General features: G+C 36.3%; 1 protein-coding gene and 1 long non-coding RNA gene across 6 annotated transcripts; both read right to left on the bottom strand.

Moving 5' to 3' along the window:
- On the bottom strand, positions 1–2,579 carry LOC113293733. 4 transcript variants are annotated; one of them, XR_003332514.1, is made up of 4 exons: positions 2,091–2,579; positions 1,620–1,718; positions 1,353–1,506; positions 1–79 (listed from the first exon to the last, which is right to left on the bottom strand). It is a non-coding gene; the product is annotated as an uncharacterized LOC113293733 (long non-coding RNA). The 4 variants fall into 4 exon arrangements; XR_003332511.1 differs by lacking the exon at positions 1–79 and adding an exon at positions 288–720; XR_003332512.1 differs by lacking the exon at positions 1–79 and adding an exon at positions 288–713.
- Positions 2,580–12,883: 10,304 nt separating this feature from the next.
- On the bottom strand, positions 12,884–16,402 carry LOC113293732. 2 transcript variants are annotated; one of them, XM_026542273.1, is made up of 2 exons: positions 16,140–16,402; positions 12,884–13,291 (listed from the first exon to the last, which is right to left on the bottom strand). In XM_026542273.1, exons 1-2 carry the CDS (start codon positions 16,234–16,236, stop codon positions 13,050–13,052), a joined length of 339 nt encoding a protein of 112 aa, XP_026398058.1. In that variant the 5' UTR covers positions 16,237–16,402; the 3' UTR covers positions 12,884–13,049. The 2 variants fall into 2 exon arrangements, with proteins under 2 accessions (XP_026398058.1, XP_026398057.1); XM_026542272.1 differs by having other exon boundaries at positions 12,885–13,333.
- Positions 16,403–18,246: the final 1,844 nt, after the last annotated feature.

Here is an 18,246-nt window from a genome sequence, read left to right as displayed (position 1 = left end):
ACCGCTGCCACGGTGGGGAGGGCCGACCGAAGAAAAACGAAACACCTAGGAAGAGAGCATAAATTGGGTTTCCATCAACCTGGAAAGCAGTCAAAGATAAATTTTAGTAAGCTTTAAGCTTAGCCTGCCCCCCTCTTTCCTTTTTTCCTTTTATTTTCAATAAAATCTCCTTGCGAGCTTGTTTAAAACAAAAAAAAAATCTAAGCTCAGCTGTCCACTTTATGAATTAAAGTAACTTGATCAGACTTTAGTCATCAATAATACAGGTAAAGACATTTGAATAGGAAATCAACTATATAACAAAAAATATTTGCTCGTCAATTACTACCGAAAATAACTGACAGTGTCTTACACAATAGAGGCGTTACAGGTAGAAACTGAATTAGCTAAACTCAGACTGCAAAGTCCTAGTACTTGTACATTTACTGCTAATATTCCAGCAAGTAAGATACAAGCCAGACAACTTACCTGAGTATATTGTCAACATCTCAGTTAAATTCTTCCATGGAGTACAAAATAAATAAATATAGGAACTGGAAATTGTACATGCCGAAAATAGGACAAGTTCAAGGTTGAAACTTAGTAAGAAGCAAGCTCAAGAAGAGTGACATAATTAGGGTGTTTGCAAATACCGACAAATTATATGATTTAGAACTATGATTTCGTTCCCAGGCTATCAGCAAGGGTACCTTACATACTTCATGCCTGCTTCCCTGCAGACTTCAAACAACATGGAAGCTCTTGAACCAGAAAAGCGAAATTCAAAGTTTTTAAAGCCATTTCAGTACCTAGAGTTAAAGTGATCTAAAGGAGATAATGAGCATGCAAAAGTGCCACAGGTGCTCAAATTGGTCGGCCCAATTATAGGCCTGTTCAGTGACAGGTAAGAAGAGATCCCTGGAGACATGGTGTGAACCAAAGTATTACACTCCAGTGAGCAGGGAAACATAAGCTTACGTGAGCATTCATATGCACATGCTTAGGTTATTATATTTTACACGTCTTGGTAAAATAAATGGCATTTTGGGATATGACAGAGTCAGACCTTTTTAACATTTTTTTTCTTCTTTTTTTTTTTACTTTTTGCATTTACTAGTTACTACTGCTTAACCCTTACATCTTTGATTAGTCAATAAACATATCCTAATGTGACCTTGACATTTGTTTAATCTCAGTCGAACCTAAGTCATTATGTATTGACTTCATCATGACAAATCAAGGAGCTTCGGTTACACACATACATGATGAAGTCAATCTCAAGGAAAGTGAAGACCGAGAGTAGTTCAAAATCATGTACAATCATTGCATATATTTCAAGGGCGTCAAGCTAACAGAAGTTGGTAAGAGCATACCTTAATTGGTATTCAAGTGTTCCTTGTCATACCAACAAGACTCATCAATGGGTTGATCAATTGGCCAGTTACGGTTCCAAATAGCAGCAGCACGAGATGACACAACCACATGCTTAGGTTATTATAGTTTACTTGCGGACAGACAGAAGTGAGCCTGCCCAGCACACAGGAAACAGACAGTTAACACATGTAAAAAACAATAATAGACCTTCACTTGTTACATGATGGAAGCAGCGTCGACTACCACTTAGACACTAAGACACACACCTGAGCATAATAAGCTAGCTGTTCACATGCCAGCCTCCTCTTCACTGACAAAATAGCTTTAATGCTTTCAACAGCCAATCCAAACTGCAATTTTGTACCCTGGAATGGTAGGACAATCAGTTTGCTAGACATTAAATAGCAAGCTCAGGCTTCCAAATACCTGGAGAGCTTTTGCACCAATAACTAATGATCAAAGTCCATGCCATAGACAAAGCATTGAATCCCAGAAAATTAACCGGTAGAATAATTTGTTAGAATTTTTTCATTGAGGTATTTTGTGAAACAGTTGAAGTTCATTTAAAGGAAGAGTTTAACTTCAACTACAGTACGCTTACTTGAAGTTTGATTTCATAAAACCATTGAATCTAAAGGCAATCAAAAATTGTGTTTAAAATCTGAATGGCATTTGAAATCGAAACGGAAATTAAAAATTGGGTTTGAAATCGAATTGCATTTGAAATCGGAAGGTACCTGGTTATGGTGGCGGTGCTGCTGGTGTTGGTCAAGTGATGAGTAATGATTAGGGTAGAGATGAATTATAATATTTGATGATGGTGCTGGCGGAGCTACTACTGGCTGCGGAGGTGGTGATGGTACTGGTACGTGTTGCTACCGTTAGTGGTGGTAGCGGAGCTGCTAGTGGTATTCCTGGTGGTGGTGTTGGAAAGGTGGTTTCGAGGTGATGGAGGAGGTGTTAATTTTGGAGTTGATGGCGGAGCTGGTCGTGGTTATGGAGGTATTCCTGGTGGCGGTGTTGGCGAAGGTGGTTCGGAGGTGATGGAGGAGGTGTTGATTTTGGAGGTGATGGCGGAAGTGAATGAGTGATTAATCAAACTACCAAAAATAGGTGCCGGCGGCGGTTGTATTGAAGGTGGCAGAGTTGGTGGAGCTGGCGGTGGCTGGTTCGTGATGAAGGAAGAATGTAATACAAAGCGACCTGTTCGTGACGAAGGAACTGGTGGGGACCTAAGAGATAGAGATGAGGATAATAGAGGAACTCGTTTTTAAGTAAATGAATATTTTAGTCTTTTCAGGCTCCAAAGACTACCACCAAAATCAATCTTTTTATCAAATTGTAAAATTGTGTTAGGTAAAATTTGTCAAAAAAAAAAAGGCATGAAAGGGACTCCCTCCCTACGGGCCCTCCGGTCGGTGGGCCCAAAAATCTACTTTACCATTTATAAATAAAAAGAAAATATTTTTCTTTCCACTGAAAGTTCAAATTCCAGTTTTCACATTTTTGTGATACACAAAATTGGTTAAAAAGACCAAAACCAATAATTCCTGGGTGAAATAGATTTGTAGGATTTTATACTATTTATATGGACACAAATCAACAAAATACTGTTTAAATATCCATTTTGGATATTTCACCCAGAATTTTGTTTATTAATTAACTGGAATGGACCAATACGTCCTTGTCTTCTTTAATTTTGGGTGAAAGACTTTCGATCCAAAAGAAGAACAGGCTTCTTCATCCTCAAACATATTTTCTTTCTTTTCCCCAACAAGACCAGATCTAATCACGGACGGTCACTATTACGACAGTTGATAAAACCATCGTTTCTGACTTATAATTCGGAAAAACAACCATCGCCGCTTCAACCACTAGCAGAGAGGTACATGTAACCTAATCGATTATGCGAATGAGAAAATGGGTTTCACGTAATGCTTTATTTTTCATGAGATTCCAAACTTAAATTCTATGAGATTGATTCTTTGATTCACTATAATTTGAAGTATCATTATTAGCTATTGATGTCTTTGTTTTGATAGTTTATGATTCGGATTGAATCCATTTGGGTTGTATGAATTTGATACCAAACTTAAATTATTCATTCTACCAATTTGATTTCAATTTGGGTTAGAATAGTTCTTACAGATGAATTCCAATTTTGTGATTTGATTTTTAGGTATATGTTGATGAATTAAGGGATTATGTAGTGATGGATTAGGAGGCTGTTACTGATACTTATGTATTTGGAAGTATCAGGTGGGTTGTCTTTGATTAGGCCATGATGATGAAAAATGGTTTTGAGTGATTTTTTTTTTATTTGTGAATTGTTAAATGTATGGAATGCAATTTGAGTTTGTATGTGTTAACCAAACTTCAGCACTGAAATTTGTTGCAACATCTAATTTAATTTTTCACTGTAAATAATTATAACAATAGTCTAGAGCAGTTTAATAAGAGTGGGGTGCTCATTATCGATGTTCTATGCAGGTTCATTTCTACCAATTTTGAACTTAGATAATATTCACACGTTGGAACCACTCTCTCAAGGCCAAACTGATAGGTACTCGTTGTTAATGGAGAGGCATGATAATTGTGACGCTGAGAACATTTTTACATTGAAAGGAGGTATAATGCTTCTTCTCCTACCAGTCCACATCGCTATTACGACGAAGAAAGAGCTTCTTCTAGCAGTGGGTTGTCCATTCCTCAATATTTCTCTAGCTTCTTCTAATGGTGAAAACTCTAGAAACTCCTCATTTAGGAGGATAAGTGAAGGGTATCGACTTTGGCGCAAGAGGTCGTTCAATTCTGGAATGTCGATTTTGATTGAAAATGTATACATAAATGATGTAGCCCATACACAAGTATACAATTTAAATTCATTTTGTACCATATAATAATGAATTTTTGTTTTTATCAATTATGAATTCTTTTCATTTCTTATAGTAAAACTTGAATAAATCCAAGTAAATCAAAGATTAAGCCTGGATGAAACCAATTTTATCCTGCATTGAAAGACAATTTTTTGAGTAGGATGAAACTGGTTTCATGATGCTTATTCTGACAAAAACACATGTTCATTCTCTGCACACTCATAAATAGACACTTCTCTTTGGACGAAACCAGTTTCATCCAGCATATTTTGACGAAAATAATCAGTGTTATCCAATTATAAACCAGTTTCATCCAAAATAATCATTTGGATTGATTATTTTTACAATTGCAGATGCTCTTCTTTGTTTATGGATTGATGAACCCAGTTTCTTACTCATAATTTGAAAATTAAAATAAAATTTTGGATAGGATATAAACAGATTCATCCCTCATATTTAGAAGAAAAAAAAATAGATTCACCCTTCACACTCTGACAAAGATATTTTTTGGCTTGGATGAAACCAGTTTCATTCTTCATATTCTACAAAAAAAGTATTTTTCGGCAGGACATATCTGGTCTCATCCTGCATATTCTAACGATTATATGAAACCATCAACTAATTACAACATATGCTAGTTTAAGTTAATTCTTTCATATTAATTGAACTGCAATTATGGATTTTACATTCATAGACGAATATCTAAATTCATAAACATTCAACATCTTTTTTGTAGCGACCTATTGCTAAACAACCTATTGAAACGACGCTCTCCTTTATCGTTCAACTTTCAATAATTGCTCTCATCACTGAGTATTTCATATGCGACGCATCTTCCTTCTTGAAATTTCTAAATCTTCAAAGGCGTCACCATTGGTCATCACTGATTACATGAAGTAGTGAAAAAACATTCCGTAGTTAGGACTACAAAATCAAGTCTTGATTTAGGTTGCATTTTATAAATGAAAGAAAGAACAATAACAAATGCCAACACATGATGAAACATGGATGATACTAGGTTCATCCAGTGGAAACACACGATGAAACCGGTTTCATCCAGTAATAACTCAAGATGCAATGTCTCATTTAGTGGCTACACAAGATGAAACTAGCTTCATCTTGTATCAACAAATGATGAAACCATTTTCATCCCATAATAACACAGGATGTACAAAGATTTCTTCCAACGACATTTAAGATGAAACCAGTTTCATCCAGTGGTAACAGATGATGTTACCAAGAAAATACATCAACGCATACATGAAGGTGAAAATTTCAGAACTACATTGGTTTTCAAAACGAGTTTTAGCAAAAATTTAGAACTAAACATATGCCTAGAATTTAGTTAATTACATTAAACAAAATCTGTTGTGACAACATGTCAATAGTTGTTGTAATATTTCGATTGCGGTAAATAAGGGTTCGTTGCTCGGACTTGTAAAGATTTAAAAACATAAAAATATATACAAACGTTTGTCACATGATCAAGAGACACTAGGACTCAGGATTCCACCATTAATCATTCATACAATTCATATATTTATTCGAAACAATTATAGCTCAAATCATAAGGACTCTCATTCTTGCCAAGGTAGATTTTTAGAATATTTATTGTATATCACTAGCATGACGCATCAAAAGCACTACGACCAAGCATACATCATCATACAATATCACAACCAATTAAGAAAAATCATAAATCGATTAATAAAAAGTGCAAGTAGTCAAAAAAAGAATTAATATAATTATCATATGCGTAAAGAACGGCTTCCTCCATCATCCCAGTGTTGGGGTTTAGTTAATCATAATAATCATGTTTTCAAAATATATATTTCATGCTCAAAGTATGACTAAAAGAGTCAAAAGTCATAAAACAGTGGTTCTGAGACTCACAAAACACGTCCAAAAAAAAAAAAACGATACCACAAAACTGCAGCTAAACTGCGACACTTATCCACTGCGCTGGAACTGTTGAAGAACGACGCTTCTCTACTGCTGACGCTGCTAAAAATAAGACTATCCTGGAGAGTCTGTTCTTCGTGTTCTTGAAGCTCTTTAATGGCAGCAGCAGCAGCAGGTGAACATTGCTGCTACTCCTTCTTCTTCGCTCCCCCTGGCTCTGGCTCGATCCCAAACTCTTGATAAAAACTCTCTACCACTTCTCAACAGCCTTTATATACACAACAGGGTCCAAATAACTCGATTAAATCCGAGTTTATCTCCCTTTTTCTTCACGTGCAGTTGAGAGAGAAATATCTTTTCTGTTGCTTTGTACGCGTCTGTTAGCTATAAAATAGCCACCAAACTCTTCCTATGACTTGAACAGGACCAAATACATGATTATCCAGCGTAAAAGTCTCCCAAAATCTCCATAAAATCTTCGACAGTGAACAACAGGACACGTCTCTCTGCCTGGACTTTGATCTCTTCTTCCGTCTTATCCAGCCCAATTGCTTGAGTCTAATTGCTTGCAACAGGCCTGTTATGTCTTCTAGAGTCCATACGTACCAAATACATCCATTGAATCTCCTCAAAACTCGCTCAAATTCCACTTTCAAAACTGTTCTTCGCTGCTGCCATTTTTCCCGCCAGTTTCTGTTTTGAATTTTGAGAAGGAAACTGACCTCCCCCTAATCCAGTTATGGTGTCCCTTTAGCACATGCCCTGAAATGGGGTGCCCCATATCCAACTTAGGAGTGCCTTTAGCAATTCTTCTGGGATGTTTTCCACACTTTTCGTGATTCCTCCGAGCTATTTTTGGGGTACTTCCGGTACACTTCTGGGGAGCTTCCGGTATGCTATCTACAGAGGTCCAAATGCCATATTTTTAGCCAATTTTTCCGCAAAACCTTATTCTTCTAAAAACACCTACAAATAAATAAAATAACCAAATAAGTATAGAATCGAGCACTAACACTATATACAATTGAGATATATTAGACACATAAATGCGTCTATCAATAGTCGAGTTTAACAAATCACGTACCAACATCTAGTGGGCAACACAAGATGAAACCGTGTTTCATCCAAAGGAAACACATGATGAAACCAATATCATCCAGTGGAACACACATGCTGAAACTGGAAAATGCATCTGACCGTATACTAAGCTGAGAAATATTCAACATAAACTTTATTGCATCACATTTTATACAGAAAATGGAAACTAGCATTATACAGATTAATACATTAACAAGAAAATTGACATACATATTTCACATTTATAAACAAATTTAAAAAAAAAATGAATACAAGTGCATCAAATTTTAACTAAGATGAAACCGATTTGAAATCAAATATGACCAAAAAGAAAATAAGGGTTTGGAAACTTACCAATTTGAGTATGTTCTTCATTTCTCATTCCGTAAAATTGATTTACACAAAATTCGATGCTCTTAGTTTATGAATTCGAGAAACCGCAATTAAATTAGGGCATTCATAAAATCCACTGTAATGGTAGTGATGTTTAGCTTTGGTGTTAATGATACTATTAGAAAAACATGATGCTATGGACGATTGTGGTGGTGGTGCATCTTTGTGGTGGTAGAGATGGGGTGGTGCCGTCGATGGTGGTGGTTGAGAATTAAAGATGATTGGTGATTTTGGTGTTTGTGGTGGTGGAGGAAGATGGTATTTTTGATGGTTGGGGAAGATATGTAGACAGTGGGGAAGAAGTTCAATGTTTCTGAAAAGAGAAGTCTGAACAGTGAAGCTTTTTTCTTTTTGTTTTGGAAGAAGATGAAACTTTGGTGGGGTATAATTGTTAGTTTACAGTTTTATTAATTCTTGTCCATATCACCCAGAAGAAAACTTACCCGTCCATTTGACCCAGAAAAAATATCTTTTTGGCTAAATAGCCCATTTTTTGTTTGTGATAAACACAATTTTCATCACCAGCCCACCGAAAAACTTTAATTATCACAATTATGTAAAAATTTCAATTTTCACACTTCTATCATAAACGCAATTTTCATCATCAGCCCAGTGGAAAATATGAATTTTCACAGTTGTGTAGAAATTCCAATTTTCACATTTGTGTGAAAACCAAAATTTTCATCGCCGGCCCCGCTGAAAATAATTGTGTAATACTCGCAATTTTCATATGAATTTTGGGATAAAAAGTTATAATTTCTTTTCAAATAACTAGGGCTGCACATGGGTCGGGTTTGGCCTCACCCGTCACCCAACCCACTGATGGTGGGTAACATAAGTTGTCACCCGCAACCAACCCAACATTACAATGGGTCGATTTTCACCCGACCCACATTACAGTGGGTTGGATCGGGTGGGTGGTGGGTTACCCACCATAAAATACAATGAACATTACATTAAGAACTCAATTGAAATAAGCCAACCCAAAATCAATCTTAGGAAACAAAACCCTAATTAGTATTTACAAATTACAATGATTCCTAGTCTCACCTTTGGTTGTTGGTTTACTGACGATGTTGATTGATTGTTGCCGGTGATGCTTTGATTTGATTTACAAAGCGAAGAGAAAATGAAAAAATAAACTGAGCCTCTGAGACTGCCGTTGAAGGGAACTGATTGAAGACTCTTCAGTGAAGAGAAGTTACCTATGATTAGGTTTAGGCATTATATATTATCACTTCAATGGATGTGGTTCATTTAGGATAGGTAATCTAAGGGTTAGCATTAATTTAGAAATATTTAGGTGGGTGGGTGGGTTGGGTCGGGTGAGGGAAGTTGTCACCCACAGTCGACCCACCATACGATGGGTTTTGATGTTGTGACCCATAGTCGACCCGCTCCTAAGTGGGTTGGGTCGGGTGCGGGTAATATCAGGCGGGTATGGATTGGGTTGGTGGATTGAGTCGGTTTTGTACAGCCCTACAAATAACAGAGGGGTGAGTATTTTGCAACCGGTTGCGGGTTGGAAAAATTGCAATTATCATCACTAGCCCACTGATAAATTCAATTTTCACATTTAGGTGATGATGACCATTTTCATCACCGGTTTGCGCAAAAATTCGAACTTTCAGTTCTCGGATAAAACAGGGTGGAATTAAATCATCATGAGAATCGATGAAAGGAAGAAAGGAAAGAGATAAAAGAAGCATTTTTAATGAACTAGTATCTTAATACAGGCTATACAGCCAATTTCCCTTAAGCAACGAATTCACCACTAATCATGACTTGGACATCTTTTCTTCCTCGTTAAAAATTGAAAAAAGAAATGGAAACCAGAAACGAGAATAGATAGAGTGAGACTACAGAGTGAAACGTGGATAGACTTTTGACCGAAAAAGAGTTTGATTAGGCGTGGAACGTGGAAGGACCATTTAAACGTGGAAATTTTGTATCTATACAATTATAGGAAAATAATAAGAAGAAAAAAAGGTTAGTTTAGGTGCTAAAAATGTCGTTTTCGTAAATAACTGAAACAATCTAATAGGAATCTCTATCTACAGCCGTCCAAATTTCAATTGTGGGCTACACATATGTACCATCTTAATAGTGGATTTATGGAAGAGAGAGGCCTCGTTATTGGGCTCCTCATAAATTTCCACATTAATAAAACTAACATCTAATTCGTTATGGATCGATATCCTACACCAAAATGTTTTTACAAAATTGATCGGAAATGTCTTCTTATATTGACTAGCATGGCACAATTCTATGGAGACACAATTGGATTCCAGGGGTTCACCACTCTCGGCTCTCAAATGCAACACAATTCTCTGACAATAATGATGTAGTTAAAAGCTTGATTCAGCAAGAAAACACACAATGGAACCTGCAAAAGCTTGATCAAGCCTTCAACAGCACAAAGAAGAAGAAAATTATAGAAAACAGAATCTCAAGAAATCCTAGGGATAATCTCAACTGGAGCCTTACAAGAAATGGAATCTTCACGGTTCAATCCACCTACAAAGCTCTAACTCAGGAAATAAATGGAGAATGTAACAACAAAGAAGAACAAAAATTCTGGTTGAAAATCTGGCACTTAAAACTTCCATACAAGCTGAATTTTTTCATCTGGAGATGCTTAAAAGACATTCTGCAAACACGAACCAAATTGGGGAGACACATGCAACTAGAAGATTATAGTTGCCCGTTCTGCAAACAACAACTAAAGACAGACATGCACATCCTTCTACAATGCAACCTAGCAAAAGCCATTTGATTTTCCCTTCTACTAGAAGCAATGCACTCCCAACAACAATTTAACTCTCTGCAAGAGTGGATAAAATCTTGGAACCAAGCTCAGAGCATCATCTCCTTCAAAAATGAGAACAATATCCTTTTAGCCACTGTCATTATGTGGCAGATTTGGAAATCCAGATGCATAACAGTTTTTGAGGAAAAATTTTCACATCCTAACAACATCATAATAAGCATTAGGCAATTCTGCATGAAATATAACATACTAGGCAGTGAGACTAATCCTATAAGTAGAAACAATAATAGTAAACCTAAGGATAAGTGAAAAAAACCACCTGAAAATTGGTGGAAATTAAATTTTGATGCTGCTTTTGATAAGGATACAAATACATGTGGTATTGGACTAATTTTAAGAGACTGTGCAGGAAGATTTGTGAAGGCCATGGTGAAAGTCACTAAAACTAGAGATGCAGAGCAGGGAGAAGGTTTAGCTCTGCTAGAAGCAGTGGAATGGGTTAGAAGTAGAAATTGGAAGAATGTTATCATTGAAGGAGATTGTAAGACTGTTATTGAAGCTGTGACTTCAAATTTTGACAATTCCTCTTGGGAGGATCACAACCTCCTTTCGAATATTAGTAGATTAGTTGAAGCTAGAAGTAATATCAGTTGTACTTTTTTTCCTAAAACAGGCAATGAAGTGGCTGATGGGTTAGTCAAATATGACAAAAGATATGAATATAATCAAGTGTGGTCTGTTAATCCACCAAGATGTATCCACTCAATTCTTGAGTTGGACAACTCTACGTAACTGTTTCCTTAAAGTATTGATTTAGCTTTTATGATCAAAAAAAAAATCGACTAGCATGGCCGAAAACTTGTTGAAGCTATGTGGTGCAAAAATAGCTGCAACTACACCTAGGACTGACCAATCTCTAGATTTCTTGCGGTGCGCCGTGGAAACCACTTGTAACACCATGAGTTAGCCGCAACATGTAGCTTTTTCCAAAAGTCCTCCGCACGACCACTCAAGAAAGAACACAAAATCCAAAAATGGGACCCTTTGCTATCTTCTCGCATTAATTCAGCTAATTTTAGTGGAGATCTTCGCAAATGCTTTTATTCGCCCTCAACCACCACCAACCTAACTATTCATGTTTTTATATCTTAAAATGCGGATTAAGATGTAAAAATCTTATGTGAGGACGTTGCGTACTTCCTGATTTATCACCCAAAAACTTGTGCAAATCTACTACTAGTAAATGAAATGCTGCTGAACAAGTATCTTATGGTTCACATAGTTAAATACTTGTTTCATCTCTGACAGATATCCCCGCCCCTAGAGGTGTAAAACGTGCCGGCCCGGCACAGTCCGTCACACGAAATCGCGTGCTTCACGTATCATGTGTCGTGCTGTGCTGTGCCAATGATTTAAACGTGTTGTGCCATGCTGTGCTTTACTAGTCAAAAACTAGGCACAACACAGCCCACAGGCACATCACACGAATAAACGTGTTGTGCCGTGTCGGCACACGTGCTATAAACAATTTGAAATTCCCTTAATGTATATATTTAATCGGGCATTATCACAAGAATTTATATAGACAACATATCATTTGAAATTATTCCAAGTAAAATTAACAAGTTTATTCAATAAAAAGAAATAACTCATCAAATATATAAAATTGGAGCATTGCCATGTAAATTAATGTTCTAATCAAATATAGGCAACGACATTATAACAACGATATTGAAATATATTTTCCAAATATTTAGGTATTATTTGTGTCGTTATAAAAATAAGCCAACATAAAATGTCAAAAACTAGCGAGAATAGTGACTCTTTTGTGAAATATACACAAAATGTGATGTATTATGCCTTTTATATGGTGTACTTGTGCATGCTATGACGTACTTTGTTAACGTATTGTGCTGGGCCACGTGCTATTCCGTACCGCGTGCTGTGCCGGGCTACTTTGCCAATTAGTCAAACCCAGCACGTCCCATTTAACTAACGTGATGTGCCGTGTTGGGCTGGACTGTGTTCATATTTTAACGTGCTGGGATGGGTTGTGCTCGTGCTGGCACAACCCAATTTACACCTCTACCCGCCCCTTTATATGCTTCTAAAATCTTAATAAAAATGGTCGGACCACATTTCAAAAGATATTAATTTGAAATAAATTTGAACTTGTTAGTAAACTAATTTTTATATCTTCAAAAATCTCTCTTTGCCTACCAGGTCTGAAAGAAATATTTTTTGGCTTTCAAGAAATGAATGCACTGGTAAACGTAGTGTTAAGTAAGCGTATCTTATGCTTCAAAAAAAAGAAAAAAAGTAAGCGTATCTTGTTAGGTGCACCGACTGATAATCGCATGCAGCTTAATCAACAACAAATTTGCAACATATTTTTAACGGATTTTTTTGGAGTTTGATATCAAATGCTAAAGCACCTAATTTATGATAGAGTTTTGTGCTAATCATACTTATATTATGAATGCAGACATAGTTTAGATAACTAATGTCCGATATACAGCAAGTTGGACTCTTTTTTTGATGAGAAACACACCAATATATTAAGAAAGCAAAGAGTCACGGATTACATTTAAATTCCCATTCCTAATAAAAGAGTTCAAAAAAGAAGGACTAGTGACCCAAGAACCTTTAAGTCTAAGTCTCCTAGCATGACGAGCAAGTCAATCTGCTAAGAGATTATTAACACGCTTAATATACATAATTTTAAAGAACAAATAGCTAGAAATTAGACTCCGACAATGCTCGAAAAGATCACTGCTTCTCCAAGCCAACTTGATATCGTCTCCATTGCTGAACTGCACAAGCTGTAGATAGTCACTAAGTAGGACAACTTTGGTGAGATTCATCTCTTCTGCCAAAGAGATGGCCAAAATTAGAGCAGCAGCCTCAACACCTATTGCATCTGACATCAAATCAAAGTCACAATGAGAGCCTTTTACATTACCTGCAATGTCACACCAAATAACACCCAAACCCATGTTATAACCTTTGAAAGAGCCATCAATGAACATAAAGTGATTCACCTCAGATCTAGGAATCACATTAACTAATTGAGAAAGGCTTGAAGTATGCAGAGGACAGATATAAGTACTGATCATCCTCTTCACATCCAAAATAACCTTATTCATATTAATAAAAATATTCTTGAACACCACATCACATTTGAGTTTCCAAATATACCACATTACTATAGATCCAATACTAGGTCATGAAATATTATAAGGGGAAACTCCTAGCTCAACAACATGCCAATATAGGAAATAGTCATCAATCCAATCCATGTCCAAGTTAATCAAGTGAAGCAAAGACAGACCAAACCATATATGTTTTGCAATTGAACAATTTATAAAAAGTATATGTTTTGCAATTGAACAATTTATAAAAAGGTGCATAACTGTTTCTTCATGCCGACGACAAAGGGGACAAAGTACATCCACCTCAGGCTTATAGAACTGAATCAACGAGTTTACTGGTAGCATTCAAGCAAATATTTTCCATAAAAAATATTTTATTTTGGGAAAACATTCAATAGCCCAGTCTTTCCTCCAAAATGAAGAATCTTCAGATGAAGGAATATCATTCATATAGACTTTGTATGCAGATTTGATGGTGAATTCACCATTGCAAGTGTGAGACCATTTCAAAGAGTCCCTCTAATTAAGATTAAATCTAATTGTCTTAATCCTAGTAACTTCATCCGCGGTGAAAGGGATTGAAAGCAAGCTATCATTACAACAACTATTATGTACATCCTTAAGTTCATTTACAAAAACATAATCATCATGAGAAGAATGACTGGGCACCGGAGGAATTAAATTCCCAGGTATCCAGTTTGTAGATCAAATACGAGTTGAGACCCCTGTAGCGCCCCCAAAGCTAGCAGCTGACTAATCCAAGAAATTAACTAAACAAAGAGGCACTAAGGATCTAAATCATTTACTTAAACATTCACTTAAGAAATATGCTACAAAACTTAACCCAAAACTATCCCCGCTCTGAAATATATATATACAAGTCTCCTCTCAAATGATACATATACAATAGTCATTTGGTTTACAAACAGAATAACAAAATAAACATAGCAGAAGTTAACTAATTAACGGAGTCAACTCCTCGAAGCTTTCGCTGCGAGGCTCTGATCTGTCTCTAAAAATTGAAAGTGGGAATGGGTGAGCACATCATCCCTAAAAGGGGTGCCCAACAGGAATAACGTTTAACTTTAAAGAAATCATGAGCAAGATTTGGAAAAAAATTCATGTTTTCCCAAACACCAAAGTGACTAAGTCACTGCAAATGCACAAACATTTATATGGAAAAACTCCTTCGTCAAACAATATATATAATATGGTGACTCGTTCGACCGTTCCGCACCTACATAACTACATGGTGACTCAAGCCACACTTAGTTATTGCAGGAAATAGGTATAAATGTGAAGGAGCGTATCCTATATACCACTTGTGGAAATTCTCATTTCCCATAACAATTCATAATGACAACAAACATTACAGGTCCTTTCCAAATCGTGGAAAGATTCAAAGAATCAACAAAACAATCACAATGCAAAATAAACAGTGCATGAAATGTGCAAACGAACAATGTATGAGTTTATTAAACAAATACTTTTATAAAAGAAACAACAATGATTTCATAAGAGTTAAAAGTATTCCCACCTCTTTTGATGACAAGCCACGCCTACCTCGAGATCCAAGATCCATTGGTTCGTCCTTTGAATCGATCGTTGTTAATAGAGACTAACTGTTAATCATACCAGCACTCTAACAAGACAAAAGGCTCGTACAAGGCTCAAACATAAACTCATACAAGTCTTTAGTTATAGGCTAAGTCAAATAACTAACGGTTTTATTTCTATCAATAGTTCTACAACCTGGTAATATGTAATTTGGGAATAAATTAATATGTACTTATTCAAATGGGTCCAATTGAGTGCCATTAGAAAGCCCTCGAAAAACCCTACAACTTTGTAGAAGGAACCGAAAGCTAATTCGGATCATAAGTGGTCGAAAAACACAAAGTAAGGTTTCTGACCTTAAGCCCAAGCCTAATGATCTAACCCACGGGTTAACCCACAACCCGATTAACTAAACCGGCTCAAACCCACCCATATGACTCGGTCTGAGCACTAAGTCAGCCAATCTGATCCACCGGGCTAACAAGGCCAACTAGGTTTGACTCGGTAACTTAACTGATTTGACTCAGTCAACTCTACAAACATTTGACAGACATAAAAACTACTTGTACACAGCACAAGCACCAATATTTCTGGGTCTATAAACTTCTCAATTGTTATCCAAATTAATCTTGGAATATCTCTTTAGAAAGGTGAAAGTGTCCTATACAACTTTGTAGTTACGACCGGAAGCTAATGCTGACTACAACATACTTAAAGGAGTCCATTTATTCGCCTAGTCACCGCTGTTTCCAGATTTTCAGACTTAACGGTCCAACTTTGTAAAATCATAACTAATTCATTAATTACCCAAATCAAGAAAACTCAGGGTCTATATAAACATGAGAGACTCATCTATAAGTCTCATTTTATAACCCAAGACTAATTCATAATTTAACGTACCTATGATTCTGTCTATAAGTTGGCCAGTAAACACAAAAACATGCATAGAAGAATTCATGAATATTCAAGCTACGTAATTTAACGACTCTAAGCTATTCTCAGTATTTAACCGATACCCAGAAACATCATTCATCACAAGAAAATGAATCTAAAAGTTACCTTGGTTGGTTTTGCTAGTTTGCATCATCTCCATATAATGATAATCACCATGAACACTATATATATTTCTATCCTCCATTAACAAATTCATCATCATCAAGAGCCTATCATAATCCTATTCAATCATACCATCACAACTCTAACCTGTTCTTTCATATCTTTATTGATTGAATTCAAAGAATAGCCAACTCTCTCTCTCTCTTATTCTCTACCATCTCTCTAACTCTACTACAGCTCTTACCGTTCCTTCTTAAAAAAAATAAAAAAATTCCAAACTCTTTCTTAATACTATGACAATCTTCTTTCTCTCACACTCTGTTTTCTTCCTAAACTACCACCACCACCTTACAGTCTAAAACAACAACACCACCTACTTAGCACACGTGAAGAAGAGATGTGCATGAAAATTAATTTCAAAAATTAAATAAATAACTCTTACACTCAACTTACACTTTACTACTATTACCACTTTGACCTAACTTCTAAAGGGTGTCCAAATACTAACAAAGGGTCCACTAAAAGTCAGGTTCACTTAAAGTCGGGTCAAGTCAACGGTCGATGCCTGCGGCAAGGTTACGGTGACGGTCAACGACGGGTTGATTAATTTCTACTTCATCTTCCGAGTATCGTATCTTCTTCGTCCGGTATCCGATTTACGCGTTTGAGTAGTCTATTTCACATAACTTTTCGCGATCTATCCCACGGTACTAGTTTCACATCTAAATCGTTGTTAGATTAATTTCTATTAATTAAGGTTCATCTCTAATTAATCGAGTCATTACCGGCTTAGTCGTCTCTTGACTGGTCTAATAGCGTTGACGTGCTTGAGGGTCTTTACGACCCCATCATTTATATTTATCACTGAATTAGCTTTAATAAACTTAATACCCTTAACAATGCCTTTCCAAATCCAAGACGCGGTGTTAGCGTCTTTGTAAATTTCTAATAGATTCTGATTAGGAAAATATTTATCCTTCATAAAACGAGAAATTAAAAATTGAGGGTTTTTAACAATCCTCCAACTAAGTTTACAAATGAAAACTCTATTTGTTGCATATGAGTTTCTGATGCCTAGTCCACCATTTAACTTGGACTTACCTATATCTCCCAAGACCTAAAATATGCCGCACGTTTAGGGTTCTTCTTAGACCATCAGAAACTTCTCTGAATTGCATCAATTTTTGAAGTAATAGTCTTAGGAAGAGGAAAACAACCCATATGATAAACTGCTAAACTAGATAACACATGTTTAGTCACTATAGTTCTCCCAATCACATTTAGGTTAGTCTATTTAGTAGTACTTAATCTAGAATATAGATTTTCAACAAGAAAATTGAAGGAATTTGTTTTATCCTTGTATTTTTCTGAGTTAGACAAGAATTTCATTTTAAGGGTTCTAGCTAGGGGTGTCAATGGGTCCGGGTCCTCTCGGGTATCACTAAACCCGGACCCGGACCCTACTTATAAAGGTCGGATCCGGGTCCTAACGGTTCCGGGTCCGGTTCCTACACTTGTGGACCCAGAACCGGACCCGTTTAAATACCCGGGTACCCGCCGGTCCCGGGTACCCATTGGGTCTTAAGAAAACTATTAAAAAAACGTCAAAAACTTAATATTTGTCTCTTTTTGGCTTGGATTTAAATAACTTTTATAAAATTTATTATTATTTCTTATTAATGTACTGAATAAAGATTAAATGTAAGAGAAAAATTTAAAACGAGTAAAATATCAAAGCTAAAACTAGCAAAAACATGAATAAAAGTATGAATAAACGGGTACCCGATACCCGCGGGTACCCAACGGGTATTACCCGTTTGGACTCGTTTAGATTCGGGTCCAATCGGGTAATTACCCGTCGGGTCCTAAGTTGCTAATGGGTCCAATTTTAGGATCCGGAACCGGATCCAAGTCTACCAGATCCGGTTCCGGATAATGGGTACCCATTGACAGCCCTAGTTCTAGCTGACATTTTAACATGCCTATGATGCATCTTTTTACTTGTAATAAAATCCGATTTTTCAAAATTGAAATGGATCTTCTTTCATCCGGTAATTAATATTGTAATATATAATATCCATCCCATAAAAGTGATCTCTAAATTGTTACC

The sequence above is a fragment of the Papaver somniferum genome, chromosome 7 (genome assembly GCF_003573695.1).
Source record: "Papaver somniferum cultivar HN1 chromosome 7, ASM357369v1, whole genome shotgun sequence".
Lineage (NCBI taxonomy): Eukaryota > Viridiplantae > Streptophyta > Magnoliopsida > Ranunculales > Papaveraceae > Papaver > Papaver somniferum.
Note: the sequence above shows the minus strand (reverse complement) of the source record. Positions and strands in the feature narration are given on the sequence as shown.